Consider the following 26,716-nt stretch of genomic DNA (forward strand, 5'->3'; position numbering starts at 1 on the left):
GGGAACAGAAGGCCACTGGAAGCTTCTTCCCATCATGCTCTTGAAGCAATGCCTATTCCATAACTGCTGGCGTCGGCAGTGATGACTGTTCACGTCGTAATATGCAAGTACTGGGGCTACAATCAACATTTCCTTCACTTTTGCGAACGCCTCCTCTTGACTCTTATCCCATCTCCACACTGCATCAACTAAGTAGCTCATTCAATGGCTGTAGCACAGTAGCACTGTGTGGCAGGTGAAAGCAAAGGTAATTAATCATACCCAGAATCCGCTTTAACTCAGATTTTGGGTGTTTGCTGAGGTCCCGAATAGCACAGACCTTTTTCCGGGTCGGGCCTGATGCCCTCTTGACTGAGACTATGTCCCACAAAACCCAGTTCCTTTTGACCGAAGATGCATTTTTCCTTCTTCAACTTCAGCCTTGAGGCCATGGATAGCCTTCAGTACTTCCTCAAGTCATGTTCTAGCATGTATGACCATATACCAAGATGTTGTCCATATAGCAACTCCCTTCACATCCGTATTATGACATTCAGTAGCTCAGTCATGCATTTCTGAAATATCTCTATAGCGCTAATCATGCTGAACAGCAAACAACAAAAACGTTACCTCTTGAATGGGGTTCTGAAAGTAATAATAATAATAATAATAATAATATGTTTTATTTATTTAGCGCCTTTCAGGAACCCAAGGACGCTTTACATGAAGTTGTTATATAACATGAATACATATAAGTATACAGTCAGTGTACAACATGTAATCAACCAGATGGAACAGACAAAGAATCTACATTAAACTTACAAAAACAAGCATAGAGCTGGAAAATTGAGACAGACAACCAATTAACAAAACATAAAGTGAATAAGTGAGTTTTGAGAGCAGTTTTAAAGGTCTGAAGAGAAGAGACATCATAAAGGTGTTGTGGTAGTTTGTTCCAGAGCTTAGAAGCTGATATGCTGAAAGCCCTGCCACCCACATTAGATAGACGGAACTTGGGTACTGCAAGCAAGTTTTCTGAGCTCGATCTCAGAGTACGGGCAGGGACATAGGGGATAATCAATTCGGAGAGAGAGGAAGGTGCTAAACCATGACGAGCCTTAAAAACTAGAGTAAGAATCTTAGTCAACCTCTTGCTGGCATCATCTAACAGAATCTGCCAGAAACTGCTGGCCGTATCCAGACTATAAAAGACTGTTGCCCCCGCCAGTTCAGAAGTGATGTCATCCAAGGTTGGCAGAACATACTTTTCGCGGATGACAGCTTCGTTCACTCGTTTGAGGTTGACGCAAATCCTAATGTCTTTCGTTCCTTTTGGTGACTGGCACCATTGGGGCACACCATAGGGTGGGCTTGGAAACCTCTTCAATCATGCCCAGCCGCTCCATTTTTTCCAATTCTTGTTTGACTTTCAAAAGCATTGGGATTGGTACTCTACGAGCTACATGGACACTGTACAGCTCTGCTGTTCTTTTGAGCATTATTTTTACTGATTCAAGCATTATTTTTACTGAATTGCCAAACACACTCTCTCTTATTGCATCTATTCTTTATTATGAGCCCCTTTTCAATTGTGGTACTGCGTCCCAGCAAATTTCAAACATGGGCTCCTTTTACCACATATGCATTCATCAAGTACATTTTTTTTTTCAGGCTTACTTTTGTTCTCAGTTGGCCCATACAATCCAGCTTGCCACCAGGACTGTGCAGTATGATGTTTGTTTTGCTCAGTGGTATTTTATTCTTTAGGCTTCCGTAGCTTTTCTCAGGTATTACAGTGGCGTCTGCACCAGAGTCAATTTTGAAATTAATTATTTAAATAATTTAAAGACATTTCATTGTTGTAGACAGAAGCACTGAACAGACATCACCAAAACTGGCTTTAGAGGTTAATATTATATGTTCTGATTCTCTGTCACTGTTCATAAGTCTATAACTGACCTACAGTCCACAGAAATCCATTTTGAGCAAATAAGTCTGTCAGTCAGCCAATCTTAGAGGTAGATTTAGGGGTTGTAAACTCATCACATGTTTTTGTATTCTATCTGGTATATGTTTTTGGCCTCTGCACCACATCTCGCTGTTTAACAGTTTAAGGGTTGTTCACTTAGAATCTGTTCTTGTGTTCCACTGTGCTGCTTTTTAATTGTTGATTCACATAAACATCCACTAGACAGATGTTTTTAAAGGTGCTCTAAGCGATGTCACGTGTCTTTAGGCCAAAAATTTTTTTGTCACATACAGCAAACATCTCCTCACTATCTGCTAGCTGCCTGTCCCCTGAACACACTGTAAAAAAATGCGGTCTCTGTAGTCGCCACAAGCTCCAAAAACGGCAACAAAAACAAACTGGTGCAGTCTGGACCACGAAACATAATAAACAGTACTCCAGCCAATATGCAAGCTACTTTCATTTTAAATGCGCGTTCATGACTGTTTCAGGAAGCACGGAGTGGAGGGGGAGGAGGAGGAGGAGGGAGGATCTAGCTAGCCTCTGTTTTGTTTGACAACACTTTGAACCTCAACAGGAAGTTACTCCACCCAGGGTCGCTTAGAGCACCTTTAAATTCTGACCATTACATTTTGTTTTTCCCTGGAGTGAAAATGTCATCTTAGGCATCTTAGGCTCACAGGTACTGATATCTCTGTTATGAGGTTGTCAGGGGCTGCTATGTCATCAGTTACACGTAGGACATAGGCTATATAGCAGGGCAATTAATTCATACCTTATTGCAGGGTATGCGTTTGTCAGGGTTTTTGAGAATACAGCATGTCCAGAATGTGTCAGTGCTCTCTTCCTTAAGTCTTTCTTTAAGGATGTTGTTGTGCTGTTAACTGAGTTGCTCCTCAAAAGCTGCCCTGTCGACACTGAAGTGTTCTGACGTGAATGCATCAGATGTAGCCTGTATGTCACAAGAAAAATCATTCTTTGTGAATGCCAGTACAGGTTTTAGGGATCTAAGGAAATCTTGTCATTTAGCTCCCTGAGGTAAGCACATTAAGCACGGGTTGAAAATGAGGATGGCTCTGTCAGTTGCAAATGTAGAACAGAAAAGTGAGCGAAATTACTTTCCTTGCTGCACAAACAGGTCTAGTTTCACTTTAAATGCAGCCACATCTTTCAGCATCATTTGAAGAAACTTTTGTTTCCCTTGAAATTCGCATCAGTCAGAATAGCTACGTTGTGCATGAATGTGTTTTCTTCAAGGGGTGGTAAATCATGTCTGCCCTTCTCTTTCACACCTGGAAGTAATCACATGAAGCAATCAAGGACATTTCTAATTGCTCCTAAAGGCAGGAACACACCAAGCTGACGCCAACGAACCAGTGGCGACGAAAGCAGACTGCAGGGTTGGCTCACGTCGGGTTGGCCTGACACACCAAACCAACGCTCGACAGCCGATGGCCAAGTAGCACGTCTGTTCTGCACCTGCGTAAGATGAAATGCCTTTCCATACCAGCAGGTGGCAGTAGCTGTACAGCCAATCAGAATGATCAGATGGCCCGACGGACCAACGAGCTCCGATGCCGATTCAACATGTCGAATCAGCTGAAAAAAAGCCCGGACCAACTTCAGCCAGCGGTGCGGAACACACTGAGAAAACTTAGTCGGGTGACGAACAAAAACTGCCCAACGGCCGACCGTTGGCTTGGTGTGTTCCTACCTTAATGCAAAATGCAGTGGTAGGAGAAGGCGGCTAGTATTTCAGGATATTTTCTAAGCAAAGTGATTAGTCTTTTTACCTTTCCAAACATTGTAGTAGAAAATAGCTTTTTCAGTTTTATGTTTTTGGTCTATAAAATGTTTTGGTCAGTGCAGATTGAATGTCTTCTCCATGGGTGTGGCCCTTTAACGGAAGCAAGGTCAACATTTCCTCTACAAATTTTCCTGCTTTGAGAAAATGCACCCACACTGCTACTGTAGCTGCTAAACTGAACTGAAGTACTCTGACCTTTCAATATATTTTAGCAACTGTGAAAAGAGATTATATGAAATTAGTTCTACTTGTGCTTATGGTTGAATCAGACAACAGCAGCTTTGAAATTTGCCTTAAGTAGCTTGGTTTAATACAGCAAATGTTTTCTGACAAATAAGACACATTTGCTTACCACCTATCTCGGCAAAGGCAAATTCCTTTTCCCAAATATTCATTGTCAACCTTCCTTTACTTTGATGCCATCAGTAGTTAATGTACGTACACACAACATATTTTCACAACCTGTTGATCACAACTGTCCACAAATTTTACAAATGTCGACAAATTGTATATCTTTTGAAAAGTCTATGAGTTTAGCATCAGTATCTGGTCTCTGTTGAAATGTTTCAGCAATAGTAATATAGTAATTTGTGTCAGAAATACAAATGAAAACATTCAGAATCAAAACGTGACTTCATACCTTAATTATAAAAGAGCAATTGCGAGATGAATCGAATCCGTCACACTTGGGTAAATTGTTCAAGTCAAGTGGCCATTGAGAAAAATCCAGAAGCATGATTTGTCCCCAAAAGCAAATTTCTCCTCCATCATTGTTCTTTTGCAATTATGCAATCTGAGTACCATTTATGTTTTAAAACCATAGGCGGAGTTTCACTTTTGGGGACCTACTGATAGATGGTTGATTTTTTTAATATACCATATATAAAAACTCAGTTGCCAAACTGGAGGGCCACAGTCCTACAGTTTAGTTCCAACATGCTCCAATACACATACCTGTAGTTTTCAAATAAGCCTGAAAGACTTGATTAGCTGGATCAGGTCTGTTTAATTAGGGTTGAAGCTAAACTCTAAACTGCATTTGACACCCCCACTATATATAGCCATTTAGTTTAAAATTGAACGGCAATGATAATCACGGTGGAGCTCTATGACGCATGCACAGCGAATGCTCCCCGCCACTGCCGTCTTTCTTAGCCCAGCTCGCAGCTGGTCCCAATTAAGCACTGGACAGAGAGAGAGAGAGAGAGAGAGAGAGAGACAGAACTGCACACAATACATAATACACATCCATCACGAATACAAATAATCAACAGCAACTAAAAATAAACACTTTATGTCCAGGGACATAACCGAATACACATTGACATAACAGAGTAAATATATTGTCACATATTTTTCAATATATGTAAAGTGGCAATTCCTTATATATTATTAAATATATTGTAATACTGTATGTTGACGCAATATATTTTTCAAATTTTCAACCAAGAAAAATTATTTTTTTGAGCATTAAATCATGTAAACCTATTTTAGTAGACGCCCTGAACAGAAATTTCAGGTTCTGTCAAGAAACTCTAGATGGCACAGGCTGATGGGTCCTTAACTACATAGCACAAGCTGATTGGTTTCCTGTCATATCTGCAGCCAATGAGCTTGCTGCTCAACATTTAAATAGCTATAGCAGTTTGCAGCATGCTTAGGAAGAAATTCAACATCTAGATAAGTGAACGATCTTTCATTCCTTATCTCGGTGCATTATTGCGTTTGTCAGCTTATATTTTTTTAAATTAGCTGACATATACAAGTTCTAAATACTTCAACATTGTCATATCCAATTCCATGCTAAAAATGTTCAGAGAGTTGTCATTGATAGAAATGAGCATAGCAGTATTTGGCACTTTAATTCAGACTTGTCCCAAAAATACAGTGAGGCTTTTACAATGGAAGTGAATTGTAAAATCTGTAAACATTACAATCAAAAGCCACAAGACAAAAATACGGTATGTTTTAACATGATTTTAGTGTGAAAAAACACTTTTCTATGTAAAGTTATATATGTAATGATTTGACATGACAATTTATGAGAAAGTATGTTTTTGCTCAAAACTCACTTTAAAAGACCATTGAGTGTTCATAATAACTTCCAATTGCAATCTTTTTTTTCTTTTTCTTTTTTTACTTCCAATTGCAATCTACTGTGGATTTGCTCATTTGATGAGGCAGAAATATAGATTATTTATTCCTTCTTATAATAATCTAAATGCTACACCTGCTTAGCATTCTCATATATACATTCTATATTCTTATACAAAATACCCCAAAGCTCATGAAAAATACAAACAAACCTGTGTGAAAACAGCAATATTTCTCCAAGTGTGCACACTTTTAGTCTAAATTCCGTAATGAATGAATAAACCGGAGTGTATGTGTTTGAGTTTGGATGGGTCTCGTTATTCTGTTGGAAAAATCAATAGCTACAGATCGATTCATTTATAGTCCTGGCATAAATTATGAAATTACTGTCACTCTTTACCATACAGTGGTACCAACAGTGGTCAAATATCACCACATATACAGGTTAAAAGGTTCACCAGCATGGGGCAAAAGGCACCCAGTGTTTATACAAATACTTTAGCTAAAGTAACATATCTAAGTTAATAGTTGTTCAAAACAATAATTTCAGCAAAGTTGTACTATTTTCTGTTTACTTTGATAAATGGAAGATTTTTTGTTCAATAAATATACTGTCATTAAAATATGTTCATTTAAAAAATACAGAAGAAGCCTTTACATGGCTATTGAAAGTATATATTTACACAATCTTATTCAATCTCTCTTCTTTTTTCTTCTTTATCTGTCTTTCTGTTTCTCTTTCTCTTGCTTTGTCTTCACATTAGCCTCCCAACCCCAATATAAACATAGGTCCAGGTGGGATGAGTCAGGGTGGTGGAGGTCAGTCTCTTCACTCTCAAACTAATATGAATGATAGTATGGGCACTGGCTTGCCACCCACCTCACTAATGCAGAGCCAAATGAACAATGGTGAGACCCTCTCTGCATCCAATAACTGCTTGTGTGTCTGTGCTGTGCTTATTGCTTGCTTATTTCTCTGGGTAACGTCTTTGCACCATATGTATTTCTTACTGCTTTTCTACAGCTTGCCTGGCTCTTATAAACACTACTTGCCCTTTCATTTGCGATCTTTGACTCGTGGTGTTTTGATGAACTGAATGTGTGCTTTATCCTGATTGTGAGTGTGTGTTGTCAGGCCCCAGCCACGCCCCCATGCAGCAGCAGCCCACCATATCCATGAGCCTGCCCCCCAGCAGCCATGGCACGGGGCCTGGGTACAGCCACTCGGTGCCCTCCTCTCAGGGAGCTCCGCTCCAAGGTCAGGTGGCCTATTCATCTATGGCCTCTCGTGCCAACCTCAACATGCAGTCCAGCCAAGGTGAGCCCTGGAGGGAGCTCACCTGAGGGTCCCATCCAGAAAAACAATGTAACAGGATAAGTTATTGTGGGAGGAGGGCTTTACGGAAGATGTTATTTAGAAATATTACGCATTATTCTACAACACAGGTTCCTAATTTATGTAATGCATGGTAAGGATGTGGGTGAATCACACTAAGACAAAATGAAAAGAAAAAAAATATTTCAAGCCAATTTTTGCAATGTGACATTATTTTCATGACCATTTAAACTTTATAGGTATAGTTCACACAAAAATGAAAATTATCCCATGATTTACTCGCCCTCAAGCCGTCCTAGGTGTATATATCTTCTTTAAGACAAACACAATCTGAGTTAAATTCTAAGCTTTATAACGGTAGTGAATGGGGCTCAAATCCATCTTAAAAGTAATCCATAAAGCTCCAGGAGGTTAATAAAGGCCTTCTGAAGTGAAGCGATGGGTTTTTGTAAGAAAAACATCCATATTTAAAACTTTATTATCTATAATCACTGGCTTCCGGCAATGGCTGCTCATGAGTCTAGTTCCGGCGGAAAAGTGAAGCAAAAGAGGATGGAAGCAAAACAAAACACTGGTCATGAATTAGAAGTCTAAAATTAGAATTTTTAAAGAGAAATGTTGGAGGATTTCAATATAAGAGAAGAGGAGGGTTAAAGTTCACTCTTCCACTGGAACCAGACTCACGTACGGCCGTTGCCGAAAAAAAAGACAGAAAGAAGATAATCATATCATATCACCTAGGATGGCTTGAGGGTGAGTAAATCATAGGATAATTTTAATTTTTGGGTGAACTATCTCTTTAAACCTATAACAAATAAATATATATTTGGGAAACGGACATGTTCTTGACAGGTTTCTTGAGATTCATCCTTATGCTACTTCATGGATGAAGATGCCACATCAGAAATATCTCTTGACCCTCAGGAGAGAGATCAAACACATTCAGTTCATCAGCAGGAAGCTTCTCCCTTTCTCTGACTTTTGATTTAATCCTCTTTTTAGGCATTCTTTGAACCTTTAAAACCCTGAAATGCTGCCCTCTGTCCCAACTGACAGTGTTTCTTTCTTGATTTTACCCCAGCTTCATTTGGTTCTTAGTAAAATATCTTTGGCTCGTCAGAAACTGCACAGCAACAGTTTAGTCCTATATAACCTTTGTGTTGTTAAAAAGTATTTTCTGATCATTAAGACTTTTGTTTACACTATTTCAATGTTGCAATGTTTGTGGTGCTGGTTCCCACTAGTTTCTGTAATGCATCAGCAAGGCACCGGACCCCATTACTCGTCGACCTCGGCGGGGGTCAACACTACCAGAGTCAGCAGACTGTTGGGATGATGGGACAGGGAAACCAGGGGAGCAGCATGATGCCACAGAGACCCATGGGAAGTTATCGTGCCCCACAGCAAGGTAGGTGCTGTGACCTTTATTTCATAACCTGGTTATGGATATTTTGTGTCTGTATGTAATTGTGCTGTAGATTTGCAGAGGTGAAATCACAAATGTTATGTTCCTTTTCAAAGTGGAACGTCAACGCCCTTTGGATGGGTGCTTTACCCTAGCCCTGGTTCGAAAAAGCTAATAAGTAGAGGACGTTTGCCCGCGGGGCGCCTCTCCTTGTTATCTATCTATTGTTAAAAGAAAAGTTGTATTTTTAAATTAGCAATTTGTATTACCTGTTTAGTTTACCTTTCTCCCCAACTGTTGGATCTTTTAAGTAGGGTCTTTTGCTCCCCTTTGATTGGGTACCGCATAAAGGCTCTCTAATATGATGCATGTTCAAAGAACCTGACAAGTTAGTCTGGTAGCATTCGTGGTTCTTTTATGCTCTATAACCTAAATGAGCGAATGCAGTATTTTATCGATCCTGGAGAAGCACTTTTACTCAAGCAGGGCATGGGCACTTTCCCCTATTTACTCTAAAGTATTTACATAGAGCTGAAGCTCCCCTGCAGTTTCCTAGGGGTTGAGTTTTGATGCCGAGAGTGTTCTGCAATTATATTAAGCCGCTCTCATATTTGCATCCCTTCTGATGAAGTTAAGGGTTGCATTCTCTCCCTGAAAGCAGTGGTAATACTGAAGGTCATAGTTGATAATGTGTAATAGGCTACTTCCTAAGAGTTTTGTCAAGGTGCTGTCATTTTTTTTTCTTAGAGCTCTGCTTTTGGGACCTTATATGGCTGACTTCTGTCCCGCAAGGGAGGGAGGAAGGTTGTAGTGGCCGGGACTTTCTTTGCTATTGTCATGGAACACAAGAATACAGACAAAGGTAAAATCCAAACAGAGTTTACTGAAAAACACACAGGTAGAGAGCAGTTTAGTTAATGGGTTGCAGATCAATGTGCTGATACTGGCTTGAGAATGATAAGTCTTATCATTAGCATGTAGAGAAGAGAAGTGGCTGGTCAAGGGAGGGAGGAGCCAAGGTGCTGTGGAGGCTGACATCAACTTGGGGACGATCAACGAAGGCAGAGCTGATGGATCCCAGGGCACAGATGGAGAGCCGATGGAACAGAGTGACATCACTGGCACAGAAGACATAGGCGATGTCATGGCGACGAGCATCTGAGGAGAAGCCAGACTGCCCGAGGACTGAGGCGTTGCTGGTGTGACGGAGGACAGAGGTGATGCCGAACAGAAGAAGGAGCCTGCTGCAGCCAAGTCCGTAATCAAGGGGGAACCCGGTGAAATCAAAGGGCTGAGGGTGGAGCCGAAGGTGGGAGGAGCCAAGTCGGAGCCGACAGGTCGACGGGCCAAAACGGAGCGAGGTGATCAGAGGCGGAGCCACACAATCCATCTGCTCAGGTGCTGATTGAATTTGCTTGACCTGAGGCTTGATGACACAGCTAGGCTTCCCAGAAGATGCTGAAGGGCTGCAAACCTACATCAGAGGTGGGGTTGGAGGAGTGGCTGAGCAGGGAATGAGCGATGAAGAACATGAAATGGAGTGGGATACAGTGGGAGACGATACCTCTGTGCTGAAGTCCATCAGCCAGTCCTCTGTCTCCATTTCCACCAATATAACCTCGGCCACTGATGTCGTGGGCTTACACACCTGGTTAGACTCATTGGGGGGCTCCTCTTCTGGGGCGAGGGTCCACGCTGACCTCTTATCTTCGGGTACTGGCTGACACATCGTGGTGGGTGGTAGCTCTCTTGTCTGTGGGGGGCTCGCAAGATTCCTCCGTGGTCAATGGTGGTGGAACTCTGGGTCAGGCTGTGTTCTGGACCAGGGGTAAACACTCTCCAGGGACCAGGGGTAAACACTCTCCAGACACCGGATGATGCGTCCCTCCAGTTCAGTCCAAAGGTGTCCGGAAGGTCTATGGGGTGATAGTAATTTGCACCGATCCAGAACAGTGACTTCAGGGTCTCGTTGTCAATGGGGCTGGTGATGGCAAGAAGGCAGAATTTAAAAATTTTAAAAAATCCTGGCTCTCTCGAACCAAAACGGAAAATTGTGCTGCATATTCCTTTTTTGGTCTGGTCTTCTGTCATGGAATAGAAGAATACAGACAAAGGTAAAAATCCAAACAGAGTTTTTTGAATAATACACAGGTAAAGAGCAGGTTAGTTACTGGGTTGCAGATCAATGTGGTGATACTGACTTGAGAATGATAAGTCTCATCTGTAGCAGGTAGAGAAGTGGCTGGTGGACTGAAGACTGGCAGACGATGAAACACAAAAGAATGAAGAAGACAAAGGACGGGATAGCTCAATACACAGGTAAGTAATCCACAGGTAAGTTGCCAGGTAGAGTTTCTGTGCTGAATGATGAGACCTGACCACCATGTGTGTTTGGTGCTGGCTTATATGGAGGAACTGATTTTGATGGCTGGCAGGTGTGGTGATTGTTGCATAGGTGATAGACAGAGAGGATAATGGAAAACATAGTGTGCTGAGGTGACTGGTCTGGTAACTGAGGATTGTGACAGCTATAGGGTACAGAAGCTTGGGAATCTTCAACTTCCATTGGAGAATATTGGCTTGTTGTGCCACTATACAGTCTATATGAGTAATTTTGGATTTGCCCTTTGGGTTGATGCACTCTAAGTAATCCATAGAGAGAATTTATGCTATGCCCATTATGTTTGTGCATCTTAACAGCTTAGTGAGGCAGGCATTTCCTTGGCATGGAGTAGTGTGTATTGGTTCTCCATAGCATCAATATCAGATGCAGCATTGAAGAATGTGTGGGAAAATCATTCCATCAGCAAGGAACACCAGCTCACTTAACAACTGCAGGCTTGGAGGGGATGCAGACTCATAAGAGAGAGTGGAGGTAGAAGGGTGCAGAGCCCGTGGTTGTTCTGTAGGCAAGAACCAATGTCTTGAACCTAATGCAAGCCACACCCGGAAACCAGTGGATAGAGATAAACAGAGGTGTGACGTGTGCTCTCTTGGCTCATTGAAGACAAGCTGTGATGGTGAGTTTTGAATAATTTGCAAACCTGCATGATCGTGCTGTTTTTGCAACGTGATCTTTAAAGGTCAGCTGATCATCAAGGATTACCCCAAGATTCCTGGCCAAACTCTATGGGATTATCGTTGATGAACCTAGCTGGATGGTAAACCTGTGATGTACTGACAGAGTGGCTGGAAAGATAAGAAGCTCTGTCTTAGCTAAGTTAAGTTGTAGATGATGTTCTCTCATCCATGCTGAGATGTCTGCCAAGCAGTCTGAGATCTGTGCAGCTACCGTGGGATCATCTGGTTGAAATGAAAGTACAGCTGTATGTCATCACCATATCAATGATAGGAGAAACCATGTGCCTGTATAATGGGTCCCAGTGATGTAGTGTACGTAGAGAAGAAGAGGGGTCAAAGAACTGATATCTGAGGTACCCCAGTGACCAGTTAATGTTGTAACAGTTTTCCTGTTACTGTTGTACCAGCAGCCTTCTCAGTGCAGCACTGTCATTATTCGCCTGGCGTACCTGGAATAGCATGCAGCAATTAGGACAAGCAATGATGGATTATATGGCACATAGGGACATTCAAATGAAATCTTTAATCCAGTCTTCCTATGCTGTAACATCTACTCCCCACTTCAATCCACCCATATTAACATAGTCCAACTTATCCTATTTTAAAGCACCTATCAAGCTGGAGTTTCAAAAGTTTGTAAGTTTGTAAGGAGAAGACTCTATTTCTTAGAAAAATGTGATGAGTACCTTGCAATTGAATAACCATTGAATAATGCTGAGATATTATCCATGTTGCTCTCTGTTTTAACCCATACAGCTAAGGATTGATCCAACTTGATTCATTGTCCCTGCCTATAACCATTAATAGCTACAGGTGTCAAGCAGTCTTGGACACTTGTAGTACCTTGTCTTTACTTCAAGAATCTTACTTGAAAAAATTGAAGTCAAACACTGAAACTTTGCAGTCCAGTAGAGGTCATACTTTCTCACTTGCTAACGCTCATGTACAAATCAAAAATGTACAGACAGCACTGAAAAAGGTAATCTGGCATTGTGCACATCATGGACATCAGCATCCATTCAGAGCCTTCATGGTTAATGATCGAGATCTAATGTTACCCATTATAATTGGCGTGGAGTTTCTGACAGATTCAGGGATCTAGTTTGACCAGGGAAATATTTGAATCAATGAGTAGTGCTTCAATTTTCAGCACATTGAATCTCAAAAGTTGCTTTTGGCAGGTGCTTATGGATGAGGCTAGCATTCCTAAGACTGCTTTTGTAACCAAAAATGCACAATATAAATTTGTGTGTCTACTGTTTGGACTCAGAAACTCTGATGCAACTTTTCAGTGCCTGATTAATATCATATTGAGAAAATGTATTGGAAAGTTTTGTCTTATCCTACCTTGATGGTATTGTAATTTATTCCAAGAACATCCAAGAGCATTTTGGACACCTTAAACAGCTCTTTGATAAACTGGAAGCTGCAGGGCTGACCCTTAACCTATCAAAGTGCAACCTGCTACATAAATCCATCGTTTTCTTAGGTGCATGTTGTGTCTGCTGAAAGAGTTTGTACTGAAATTGCCAAAGTGGAGGCCGTCCAAAATGTTCCTGTCCCAACACCGCTCAAAGAGGTACAGTGCTTTTTAAGGCCTAGCTAGATTCCACATTTTTCAGGGATTTCCGCAACTTGCATGCTCTGAAGTATAAAACATTGCCTGGAAGTGGACAATGGAATGCTAACAGGCTTTTGAGAATCTGAAAAAAATGCTCTACAAAAAGCACCAGTGTTAATACCCCTGACTTCACAAAAAGCTTGAAAGTCCAGAAAGATGTCAGTGATGTCGGCTTAGGAAGTGGCATTGACTCAAGGTCACGATGGAGCTGAGCATGTTATAGCTTATGTATCAAGACTTCTTTTTAATGGAGCCGAGAAATCCTATTCCACTGCCCAAAAGGAATGTCTGGTGGTAGTATGGTCAGTCGAGAAGTGGAAACAGTACTTGGAAGGAAGGCATTTTGAGATATTCACGGATCACGTTGCTCTTACCTGTGTCTTCAATCATCCCTGCCCAACTTCTCATCTGACTAGGTGGGCTTTAAGGTTACAAAGCTTTATATTCACAGTTAAATATCCCTTGTGATGCAATGTGGCACCCAATAAACTCTCTCAACACCAGTAGTAGAGCCTGGGCACATGTTGAGTGTTGATCTCATGGGTCCCTTCCCAAAGAGATCATAGTCCAGCTCTCCTCTGAGATCTGCCAAACCCACCTTTGTGGATATTGTGAATATCTTGATAAAAGAGATATTCACTCGATGGGAAACACCTACTTACCTTGGTTTCAGACCATGTGCCACAGATTACAGACAGCTCCTGAATGTTGGCAAGCTCTGGGGGGTTATTCAGAAGCTAAGAACGGCATATCATCCTCAAACTAATATTACAGAAAGAACCAACCAAACTCTCAAGACCATGATATTCTCTTATTTTAAGCACAACCACAGGCAATGGGATAGATGGATATCAGAGTTCCGGTATGCCATAAACATGGTATGGCAGGAAAGTACTGGTCTATCCCCTGTGGAGATTACTTTAGGCTGCAAGCTAAAAGGAGCCTTGGAATGCCTCATTCGAAACCTGCCTAATCCTGATCATATGGCCTATAGTACTGTTGAGAAGCAGAGAGAACTTTTTGAAGGTAAAAGAGAGGACTAGTCAAGCCCAAGAGCAACAAGCAAGGTACTACAACAGAAGAAGGAAACTCAAGTTGTTTGAAGATGGAGACTAACCCTCAGCCTCTGGCTTCACACTCATTTATGGCCAAACTAGCACCGAAAAGCAAGGTACAGCTAAAGTTCTGAAAAGGTTAAACAAAGGTTAACTACCAGGTAGTAATGTTGGATGATTCAAAACCAGTTGAAACTTATCATGTAGAGTAAATGAAAAAGTTTTATGGAGCTGCTTAAACATTTTTTAAGGGGAGGGTTATGTAACAGTTTTTCTGTTACTGTTGTACCAATAGCTTTCTCAGTTCAGCACTGTCATTAATCATTATTAGAGGGCACTCTGTCTGAGAAATGCATGAATTCACCTATTTAAGAGAGTAAGAAATGAGGATCAGCAAAAGTATTCTAACAGTAGTTAATTCTCTACCCTCACTGTGTTTTAGGCTTCTTGACCCTGTGTTAGGAACTTGTTAGTTCTAAAGCTCATTCATAAGTAATTATCATTGATACATTTGCTTTGTTAATAAAGGGTGTTTGTAGCACATGGTTATGGTTTGCTTATTTGAATGTTTTCATTGTCTACAGAGGGTTTGGGTTCTGTCTATATGTGGAATACTTGGTGGCTTAAACAATTGAGTTGAGTTGATTACCATATACTGCTTAGCTGTTACTGCTGGATAAATAATGCTATACTTCAAACATTGATGCGGAGTTACTCCTTGTATTTTTGCTGTAGAATCACCCTGGCACTCAAGTGCTGTTTTTTTTTCTATCTTTGTTTCCATTTCGCTTTTAAACAAAGACTGGGAGCAAAGGGAACTGTTTTAAATGACTTCAAATCAAAGATTTTGCATTTTTTAAGGTGGACTGTTTTTGAATCCTCTGTTGAAACCAGTTGTTGGACAATTCATTATTGGTGCCATGTTGAATGTATATGTTTGTATAACTTTGTATAATACACATGACTCATAAGAAAATGTATCTTGTTGGTCCATTATTTTATGTGACATTAAACAAAGGTCTAAGGCAAGGGTGGCTAACGTCAGCCCTGGAGAGACTCCAAATTGTCCTGCAATTTTGCTCCAACCCTAATCAAACACACCTGAACAAGCTAATCAAGTCTGAAGGGTTGCTAGAAAGCTACTGGCAGGTGAGTTTTTATCAGAGTTGGAGCTAAACTTGGACTGAGGCTCTTCAGGACTGACATTCGCCACCCCTGGTCTAAGGGATAGGCGTTACAATGCGATTGGGATACCTCCCCTCCCCAAGCAACCTTGACGGACCTACCTGTGAGGTAAGATTCAAACCAGCAAAGTGGAGTTCCAGGGGTGAGAGGATAAACAGAAGGATTTGATGATTAATGGTGTTTAAAGCTGCAGATAAATCTAGCAGAATGAGTACTGATGATTTGGACTCAGCTCTTGCACTCCATAGAGCAGGGGTCATCAACTATATTTGTCCAAGGGCCAGAATTTTTCACTGCAGACACTGTAAGGGCCAGATACTCGTAATATAAAATAAAATTCGAATTGTATCCTAATACTGTATGTTATTATTTGATATACTAATTCTAATTCCAAATTTATGTTATTTTTTACATATTACCTGTACTGCAGCAAGCCACCAGGGGGCGATAGCGATATTTTAGGCTTCATATTTGTGAGGCTTTCAAGCTGTCCATCACTGTCACGCAATTGTGCGCAAATCCCAGGCAAGGAAAATTTTGACATTTGTGAAAAAATGAGCACGTGAAACAATAAAAGATGTTCAATGAGAGAACGCGTTTATCGTCATTCTTGACTGAAGGCAGGCTATGGCACAAGCTACTTTTCAGAAGGCTTTTTGTTTCGTTAGATTAAAAATAAAAAACGGTTCTCATTCCCCCTTGAATAAGGCCGGCGACACACTGGCTGCGTGAGCGACTCAGCTGCGTGGCGTGTCCGTTTTTATTTCGACTCCCATATTTAACAGGTTGGAGTTTGCACACTGAGACACGCGTCTCAGGCGCGCTCGAGCCACGCAGAAAACGCGTGCATGCTAGAAATAGAACCGACGCGTGTTCCAGCAACGGGAGTGTTCTCTGGCTAGAGCGCAGAACAGCGGAGTTTGTGCATGTCTGAGCTTGTGTTTTGTTGCTTTGACATTGTGGAAAATAGAATAATAGACAAAATGTATTAGCATTTTTACCCGTTATTATCAATCTAAATTAATCTCGTTTTTAATTTAACTTAATTTCGTTTTTCTTTGTTTAAATTTCTGTGTCAATTTGTTAGTCAGAAAATTATTAGACTACCTTAAAAGTATTGCTTAATTTAACAGACCTGTGTGTGTGCGTTTTATATCACTAGTGCAGTGTCCGTTCTCGGAGCATAAGCCCTGCCCGCGTGAGGTGCGCCGCTTCCCGCTCGCGCTGCTCTAACTGTAGTTTACTAAAAGTTTATTAATTCTGAATGTGTCACGTCTCGCGTGTCCATCTATATTGCACCAAATGCGACACTGCACTCCCCTGTGAAGTCGATTGGATGAACGGTTCTCGAAATAATAAAAATGCAAACGGATATACAGACACAGATTCCTGCCTTTATTAGAGAGAAAAATATGTTCAGCCCCTCTCTCCGAAGCTTCGAATAGTCGATGTTCATCAAAAAATGGTATTCGGACCAGCCCTAAACTTTTTCCTCTTACAAGGCTATTCCTGAATTCAGTATTATTCTGGGGGCCGGATGGAAATCTCTGGCGGGCCGGATTTGGCCCGCGGGCCGCCAGTTGACGTTGCATGCCATAGAGCTTCAGTAACTGACAGCAAGGCAGTTTCGGTTGAGTGGCCACCTTTAAATCCTGATTGGTAGTCCAGCTGGTTGTTTTGTGAAAGGAAGGAAGACACCTGGTTGAAAAAACTAGTTCAAGTGTTTTTTGCTATAAATGGGAGGAGAGAGACAGGTCTGTAATACTCTACAAGTGAAGTGTTTTGTGTAGGTTTTTTAAGCAGTGGGGTTACCCAAGCCTGCTTGAATGCAGTGGGGGAAAATGCCTGTGAGGAGAGATGTGTGAGTGATGGCAAAACTGTTTAAGAGATGGTTTGTAGAGGGTGTGAAGGGATGAGGTCTAGAGAGCAGGTGGTAGGGTGGCTGGAGAGGAGAAGTTTAGAGACTACTTCCTCTATATGAGGAGAGGAGGAGAAGAGAAGTTGGTCAGCTGTATGTGTTTGGTCTGATTCTTGCATGTGTGAAGCTGAGAACTGACTGTTGATGGTAGTAGTTTTGTTTGTGAAGTAATTAGCGAAATTGTCAGTTGTTAGAGGAGGTGGTGGGAGGTAGTGAAGGGGGAGTTTGTGTCTGAAATGCTGTTGATCTTGTTGTGGAAAAGTGATGTTTTGGCAGTGTGATCCTTTGCAGAAAAAGAGGAGAGCAAAGACTGATATCTAGCTGAATCTGCTGAAAATTTGTGCCATTTTCTCTCTGCTGCCCTGAGTTCGGTCCAGTGCTCATGGAGAACACTGGATAAGGTTGGAGGGAGTAGCGCCTAGAGGAAAGAGGACAGAGTGGAGAGAGTGGAACTCTGCAGCATATGGCTTCTCTAGGTGTATGTTGAAGTCACAGAAGTCTACAAGAGGGGTGCCATCCTCAGGGAATGAGGACAGCAGCACATCTAGTTGCGGTAGCAACACAACTCACATGGAGACATACACCTGATGTCAGTATATACAAGACTGAACAGAGGAAAGACAGGAACTTAAATACACATAATTAACTCAAATGACAAACAGCTGTGATAATTGGGATTAGTGTCCATGGTGACCGATTGTAGCGGGAAACTATAACAAAGGAAACCTGTGACTAAGGAAAACAAACTGAAAGTCCATGACAACTACGGCAAACTTGAATGTGATCTACTAGCAAATATTTAATCTAAATGACAGAAAGAGAAACTGGGCAAAGCACTTAAAGGGATAGTTCACCCAAAAATAAAAATTCTGTCATCATTTACTAACCCTCAGGTTGTTCCATACCTGTATAAATTTCTTTGTTCTATTGAACACAAAAGGAAGATATTTTGAGGAATGTGAGAAACTGAACAGTTCCATAGCATTTTTTTTCCTACTATGGAAGACCCCCCCACCCCCCAAGAAGGCGCCTCCTCGCGCTGTAGATAGGAGGTGAGGATGACAAAGAGATGGCGAAACGGCAGATGATACAGGTGGCGGTTCTGGAGGTGGACGGCCGAACGGGATGACGCGGAACACAAAATTCCAGGGTGGTGCAGGATGTGGAGAAAGCCATGGAGGAGCCTTGAGCAGGGTCGTGATGGAAGGTGCCCAGGCCACAGCCACAACTACGAGGCAGGAGCCATGGTGGTAAAAGTTCTGACATCACCATGGCGACAGCCGGAGGCGATGACAGCGATAGAGTGAGAGCCCACCGCATAGCCGAAGGTCCGAGGGGAGGGAGTGACGACGATGGCCCTGGCGACCGCAACCGAGCCACAATGACGACCTCCCTCGATGAGGGTATTGGTCCAGAGGACAGAGGGAGAGCTGAGGCGACCAAGGGTGGTGGTGGTGGCGGAGCCTGAGGGATGGCTGAGTGGGTTGCAGACAAAGGGGTGGAGGGCCAAACCGCAATGGATGGCCCACAAGTCCATAGCACAGGAGGTCTGTCCCAGGTGGAGCTGACTGACCAAGGGAGCCCAGTGAGTCCGAATGTCCGCTGGTCCACGCTGGAATCGTGGGTGGGAGGAGTGTAGGGGAGGGAGTCTGGGAGATGGGTCGATGAGGAGTGATGTCAGCAAAGGTCGTAGGCAGCGCTGTGGGCTCCTCTTGCCCAGGTGGAGATGGCTCCCAGCTGGCCCGAGGTGGATCCGCACCACTGAGAGAGAAGATGGATCCAGAGGGACTGATGGGAGAAGGTGACAAATGGGTAAAGGGAATGGCTAAGGGCTGAGGACGATGGAGGACGGCTAAACATATTCCAAAGAAAAGGGCTATGTCATCTTTTAAGGTGGTCTGATGAGGTGGTGGGAGAGGGAGGCAGGGTGGGACAGAAGGGACTGATGGGACTGACAGGACTGAAGATGAAGAATTGTTGGATTGAAGGGCTGAAGGTGGTGCTGCCAGTTTTACACTCTCAGTGGCGGGAGGGTTGGTGGGGCTCTCCTCCTTGCCCAGGCAGTCATCCGGGAAGGTGGTCTGAGGTACAAGATCCAAAAAATCTGTTAAATGCTCCTCAAGGGAGCGATCTCCCTGCTCAAGGCAGAGTAGCTTGACAGCAGGGAAGTCCATGATGATGGAAAAAACAAAAAAGACTGAAAAAGGGTAAAAAGAAACAAGCAATAATCTGCTTACTTTACTTTTGGTCGGTCTTCTGTAACGTGGTTGTGTGGGAATAACAAAAGATGAAGAAGAAGTTTAACAGTCTTTAATAATCCAAAGAGTAATCCAAAAGCGGTAGCAACACAACTCACATGGAGACATACACCTGATGTCAATATATACAAGACTGAATAGAGGAAAGACAGGAACTTAAATACACATAATTAACTCAAATGACAAACAGCTGTGATAATTGGGATTAGTGTCCATGGTGACCGATTGTAGCGGGAAACTATAACAAAGGAAACCTGTGACTAAGGACTACAGGTTTTGGTCCAATAATTAAAACCTCTGTTTTTTTTTTTTCTGAATTTAGTAGTAGGAAATTACTTGTCATCCAATTTTTTCTATATTTTAAATCACAGAATGCATTTATGCGTTTAGAATAAGCTTTTTAAAACGTGCATTCATCCAATCAACATTGAGAATCCAGATGGTATAATCAAACATATCTTGTGGAGTTCTCTTGGAGTATGCATTTATTTGTCATTAACTGTTGGATACGGAACACCCTCTATAGGCCATGACCAGCGACTAGTTGATGTCATGTTTAAAGCGGCATGGCAGAGCATTAAAGTCGATAAGTCAATTAGTCGGTGCAACCCCTAGTGAGGATACATAGTTGTGCAGATACTGTGACATACAAAAGGGCACTGTCTTTTCTATGTTGCCATGCTGTTTCCTGAGAAAACACATAATTCCTGCATATACCTGTTTGTCAAGTTCCACGTAAAAAGTTGCACCTTTGTTGAAAGTAGACTAGCCACACCTGATTATCATTGACTCTGCTTGTTTGTGACCCTACGCTAATTTGCGCTCCTCTTGGTAGATTGTGTTGATCATAATGGAAATGAGCTGGCTGCATCTGTATGCATTGTGTAGATCACCCACAGAACTTTCCACTCCCATCAGTGCCTTTATGGGATTGCGATCTACTCTGCCCTGTTTAGTAAATCTGGCTTTAATTTTGAAAGGATGTAGTGATATCTGGAGTTTCTGCACACCACCACTATATTACCCCATGTATATATTATCATATTAATACTCCAAATTGATTTGTGACATACAAAGCACAGATCATCAGTTTGCATTTCATACCATTCCCATATTTTTTATTTTCTCTTTTGTTGGAGGAGGTTTTTTGCTACCATAGTGGCCATATTAATATTCTACATCCAGCTCTATCATTTTCAAAGAAAATTACACATACATATCTTTAATTAATTTAGAAACATCCTACCTCTTTGGCTGAAGTAAGTGTAGCACACAATGGACTACTTCTAGAGCACTTTCTCTCCCTCAGAAAACCGCCCAGTCCATTCTTCTGAAACTGCTGTTAGATCGGCTGATTAACCAACCCTAGTGTCGCCTGTCTTACAGGATCAGCCCCGCAGTTCATGGGCCAGGAGGAATTCTACGGAGAGCAGTATGGACACACTCAGAGCTCCAGCGAGCCTGTTAGCCAACAGTTTTACTCAGATGGTAAACACACTCTCATCCAGAACCTTTCTACACTCATTCATTCACTAATTCATTCAACATCCCTGTTTCTACTTTAATTCATCTCAGAATCTTCCAGTCATGCCTTTATGTCTATGATTTCTTTTTTTCTCAAAATATTCCTAAAATAGACTTGAGAACAAGCTCCTTTAAGCGTGTATTCATTGCCTGTGAATCTTTTTTTTTTTTTCTCGGTGTGCTGAAATTTCAGATTTGGCTTTCCTTCCTCGTTTTTTGTTGATTCGCTAAAATATTTGATTTTTTGAATGTCTGAATGCTGCAACGGCAGCTCTGTGCTTCTTTCCCCTCCCCCCTGCCCTTTTTTTTCTTCCAGCTGATCTGCGGATGTGCATTTTTATGTCTTTCTTCAACAGGTCATGGAGAGTATTCCTATCAGCAGTCTTCTTATGGGGAACAGAATTATGAGAGATCCTTTGACGAGTCCTCACAACACTACTATGAAGGTAATCAACTGTTATAATATAAGGTGTGCGCATATATATATATATATATATATATATATATATATATATATATATATATATATATATATACCGATTAGGCATAACATTATGACCACCTTCAAAAATTGCAGCTCTTGTGGGGTGTTCCCGGTCTGCAGTGGTCAGTATCTATCAAAAGTAGTCCAAGGAAGGAGCAGTGGTGAACCAGCGACAGGCTCATTGATGATTGTGGGGAGCGAAGGCTGGCCCATGTGGTCCAATCCAACAGACGAGCTACTGTAGCTTAAATTGCTGAAGAAGTTAATGCTGGTTCTGATAGAAAGGTGTCAGAATACACAGTGCATCGCAGTTTGTTGCGTATGAGGCTGCATATCCGCAGACCAGGCAGGGTGCCCATGCTGACCCCTGTTTTGGAAGCAAAAGAGTGACCGACACAATATTAGGAAGGTGGTCATAAAGTTATGCCTAATCGGTGTGTGTATATATTCAAATATTTAGTCATGATTAATCACAATTTTTAAACTGTTGCACGTTTTCAGGCCCCCAAAATGCCATTGTTGTGTAAATGAATGGCCAAAATGCATAAAAAGTTTTCCATTTTTAGTTGAAAATGGTGTTGTGTAAACAGCCCCTTAGATGTCTCCCTAATCAAACACACCTGACTCAACTCATCAGCTTGTTAGTAAAGACTCCAAGACATCAGATGGGTGAGTCAGATAATGCCAATTAAGTTCAAACTACAGGACTTTAAACGTCGGCAGATCGCTGTGCTATTCAGACTAGGGATTGAATGACTTCAGATTTTTTAAAGTCGACATTTGTGATTGAAGTTGAGTCGACGTCGACTAGTTGACGATTAAGTCATTAAAGAACAAATAAGGGGCTGTTCACACAGAATGCGCTTTTCCATTCCAATGCGCTACTTTTCCATTGTTTTTCTATAATGTTTTCTATATGTAAACCCGCTATAGACAGGCGTATGTCCGTTGCGCTCATGTCTTGCGTCGTTTGCAGCGTTTTGCGCATGATATGACATTCTAAAAATGCAACGCTAAAGTTCAAATCAGTTCAACTTTGAAAGTAAAAATGCTGTGTAAACGAGCCTTAAGTTTAAACCTCGAGCTGAGGTTGCCCTGTGCACAGCTATGATATGACACTGCCCACAAATATTTCTCATAACAGCTTATTTTTATCAGTTATTTTGTCTTTGGGTCATTATATTTCTCACAGATTTCTGCTCGTTCTAAATCAGATACAGATAATGTAGCACAGTAAAGATTACACTTATATGAATGCATTAGTGAGAGAGCGAGTGTGTGAATTAATTCTACCTGGCAGCTTCTCTCTAGTGTACTTTTCAGTTTCTAAGCTATTTTATTGATAAATCACAGAACAGTGTTGACAACATGGGCGTAGGTTTAGGGGGGGACGCTAGGTACTAGTCCCTATCAATATTTTGAGATGACAAATTTGTCCCCACCAATATTTAGCAAGCTCCTTTGCACTGCTATTTGGATCGATTCTAACGGCCAGGACGACGACAGTACAAGAAACGCCGTAATTTGATTGGCGGCGAGATATCTGACAGGCTACACGCGCGGGCCGGGACTACTTTTGTGCTTGCACTAGCAGCGAGCGGGTGCTGTGTGTGTGCGCGCGCATGTTGACGACGCCAATGGTAAGTTACCAGGGCTGTCTCTCTGCCACATACAAAGGCCAGAGTAAAAACATTTTAATATTCCGTTTTTTTGCCCCTAAGAAGAAGAAAGTGGACATAAGAAGCTTTTTCATAAAGCAGAGTCAGAGTGTAAGTAGGCAAAATAACTAGCTAGCCACACAAATAAACTAGCAGTGGTGACTGACCAGGCTTTCAAATGCAGATTCTACTGTGGAAAATATTATTAACTGGTGATAGTATGTGTTACCCAGGATGATAGAATGCTACGTTAGCAAGTAACTGAATGTCAGTTAGCCTGTACCTTAACTTAGAATCTTGCAGTCAACATAAACGGTGGATCTGAGACATTTTTCGTTTCCTACATTCTGTTTATGTAATGTATTTGTGAGTGTAGCCTACCCTACATGCAGAGAAATAAAAGGGAAACCACCCACAGTTTAATGAAGAACTGACATTGCTAGACACATGTGCTGGAAAAACGTGTTGGCAATGTTAAAAAGGCAAACGTTAACACTGTTGGTTATTCAAATATAATGAATCGTTATTTAATTTATAATATCCAATAACACTATCTGGTAGGAGGGTTAAACTTGCTAGCCATAGGATAGACTTCAAAATTAATTAACCATTTTGTATGCAGGAAAGACAGCAACAAACCACAACAGATTTACAATTACATTTATTCATTTAGCAGACACTTTTATTCAAAGAGACTTACAATTGAGATCAATAGAAGCAGTAAATCTAGGACAACAATATGCAAGTGTTATGACCCTTCCCAGTTTAATCTAATGCACTATTTTTTATTTTTGTTATACTAATCAATGTTATATAGTTCAACAAGAGTTAATAGTTCAACAATAGTTCCTTGTGGCAGAGTATTTTTTATTAGTGTAAATACTAATGTACATAATAATTTCTGTTAATAAAACGTTTGGTTGTGCAGCATTAAACAGTCTCAGGTTTTTATTTTTATTTTTTGAGAGTGCATTTTTGAGATTATACAGTTATATTTGCTCTTTAGGGATATTATACAGGATGGTATATCGGGGTCCGGAATCCTGACTCAGGATACAATATAATGAGATGAAGTAGATTCACTTCTGTATTGTGATATTCTGTATTGCCAACAGTCTGATATAAAAATGGAAATCACCATTAAAGCACTGGTATCTTACAACAAAAGAATTCCGGGGGGGTGTCCCCACCAAAGCTGAGACCAAACCTACGCCCATGGTTGACAATACATTTCTGCGCTACTGAATGATTCTGTGAGCGTGCGCGATCTGCACGCTACTGTCTGTGTCTGTGTGCGTAATGTAGCAGCGCAGTTTAGAATGGCGATTAACTTTACGTGTACAATAAGCGATTTAAAACAAGCATTCATCCGATCAATATTGAGAATCCAGATGGTATAATCAAACATATCTTGTGGAGCGCTATTGGAGTATGCATTTATTTGTCAGTAACTGTTGGATATGGAGCATAAATGTGGACTTTATGCTGCTGCGCCATCCATAGGCTATGACCAGTGACTAGTCGACGTCATGCTTTCAACAGTTATTTATATAGTCTGACGCAAAGCATGCTGGGAATTAGAAATCTGCTGCAGCTTAACTCAATCATATTAAGTTCAGCTTACTACAATGAAGTTTTGAGTTCATGCAAATGTAATGTAATTTAACTTAAAATTTAAAATGTTTTTTTTTCTATTAAGTACACTTTTTGTGTGTCATGAAAAAAAAAAAAAAAACTTTCATTATTATTTGAGTGAAACATTTATATATATATATATATATATATATATATATATAAACTCATTTAATTTAATTAATTTCACTGTTGGAAAAAGAGGGCAGACGACCATAATTAAAATGGGTTTTAAAACCACAAGGTATGAGTGATATCATTTTAAAACTTATTGTCTTATCTTTCCATTGATACCAAAATCTCAATTTTAATTTGGGTCAGTGACTCATTTTGTCATTTAAAAACCTATAATAATGTTGATTTGAATCTATAACACGAGATGGGCACCGCCTTGTTTGTTTGTGCCTCAGTTCAGAGAGTCCTGTCAGTCGATTTACAGCCTGCAGCACGTGAATTCATCAATTTGTCCCGAAATACATGTGGCCGGTAAACTGGGAGAAGAATAGAGTGAGCTATATAGTTACTTACACAATGTGTATCTGATATGAATAAACGTCAGCAAATTATATTTGAATGTATTGTTATTGCTCTTTCCAAAGACATAAGTGTGTATTTCATTGGTTGTAGCTCGTCGCGACACGTGACACCACAGGATGTCGAGTCGGCCGACAGCTCCAGATATTTATCATGCTAGATATTTATCTGGTGTCAGTGAGGTGTCGGCCATGCGTCAGCAAGCCTCTTTGATGAATCGTTGAGCAGTTCACACATAAAGATTGGCGAGCGCCGATCACCCGCTGATTTGCCCCCGATCACAGCCAGACAGGCTTGCAAATCAGGCTTAAAATCCTGTAGTTTGAACTTGACATAAGAGAGACATCAAAATGTGCAGTGTTGGGTGTACTCCAGGACCAGGGTTGTGAATCACTGGTCTATCAATTGTCAATAGATTTGGTATAAATTAAAGAGATCACCCAAAAATGAAAATCCTGTCATCATTTACTCACCCTGAAGTTGTTCCAAATCTTTATGAATTTCTGTCTTCTGCTGAGCACAAAAGAAATTTTGAAGAATACTTGTAACCAAACAGTCGTGGGGCACCATTGACTTCCACAGTACAGAAAAAATTCTATGGAAGTCAATTGTGCCCCACAAGCATTGGTTACAAACATTCTTCAAAATATATTTTTTTTGTGTTTAGCAGAACAAAGAAATTTATACATGTTTGGAACAATTGAGGGTGATTAATTGATGCCAGGATGTTCATTTTTGGGTGAACTATCCCTTTAAATTTGCCCTTCATGTGTTACCTTAATGATCTTTCAGGAAACTCTCAGTACAGCCAACAGCAGACACAGTACCAACAAGGCTCTGGGCAGCACCAGACATTAAGTCAACAGCAGTACCCATCACAAGCAGCCTACAGCGCTCAGCCTCAGGGATACGGTAACACAAACTACATCAAATGATCAAGGATTAAACTGTTTTCTGGTTGATTTCATTCAGTATTAATTAATATACAGCAAACTGACTTCTGCTGTTTTGCTCTGAAGGTCCAGGGCAGGGCAGCTCATCCCAATATCCTCAGTATCAGCAGGGCCAGAGTCAGCAGTACCCATCATACCGCTCTATACAGCCAGGACCAGCTGCTCAATCTCAAAGACCCTACTCTTTTGAACAGGTTAGCACAATGAATGTCCTGTACAAACT

General features: G+C 41.2%; 1 protein-coding gene across 1 annotated transcript in view; it reads left to right on the forward strand.

Annotated features, from left to right (window-relative positions):
• Window positions 1–26,716, forward strand: part of LOC125260246 (calcium-responsive transactivator-like) — a 60,204-nt gene that overhangs the window by 29,771 nt on the left and 3,717 nt on the right. Inside the window, 8 exon segments of the mRNA XM_048178516.1 lie at window positions 6,614–6,758; window positions 6,985–7,167; window positions 8,430–8,474; window positions 8,477–8,593; window positions 21,095–21,196; window positions 21,589–21,678; window positions 26,333–26,452; window positions 26,560–26,687. Coding sequence (XP_048034473.1) covers window positions 6,614–6,758; window positions 6,985–7,167; window positions 8,430–8,474; window positions 8,477–8,593; window positions 21,095–21,196; window positions 21,589–21,678; window positions 26,333–26,452; window positions 26,560–26,687 — 930 coding nt within the window.

The sequence above is a fragment of the Megalobrama amblycephala genome, linkage group LG24 (assembly GCF_018812025.1).
Source record: "Megalobrama amblycephala isolate DHTTF-2021 linkage group LG24, ASM1881202v1, whole genome shotgun sequence".
Classification (NCBI taxonomy): Eukaryota; Metazoa; Chordata; class Actinopteri; order Cypriniformes; family Xenocyprididae; genus Megalobrama; species Megalobrama amblycephala.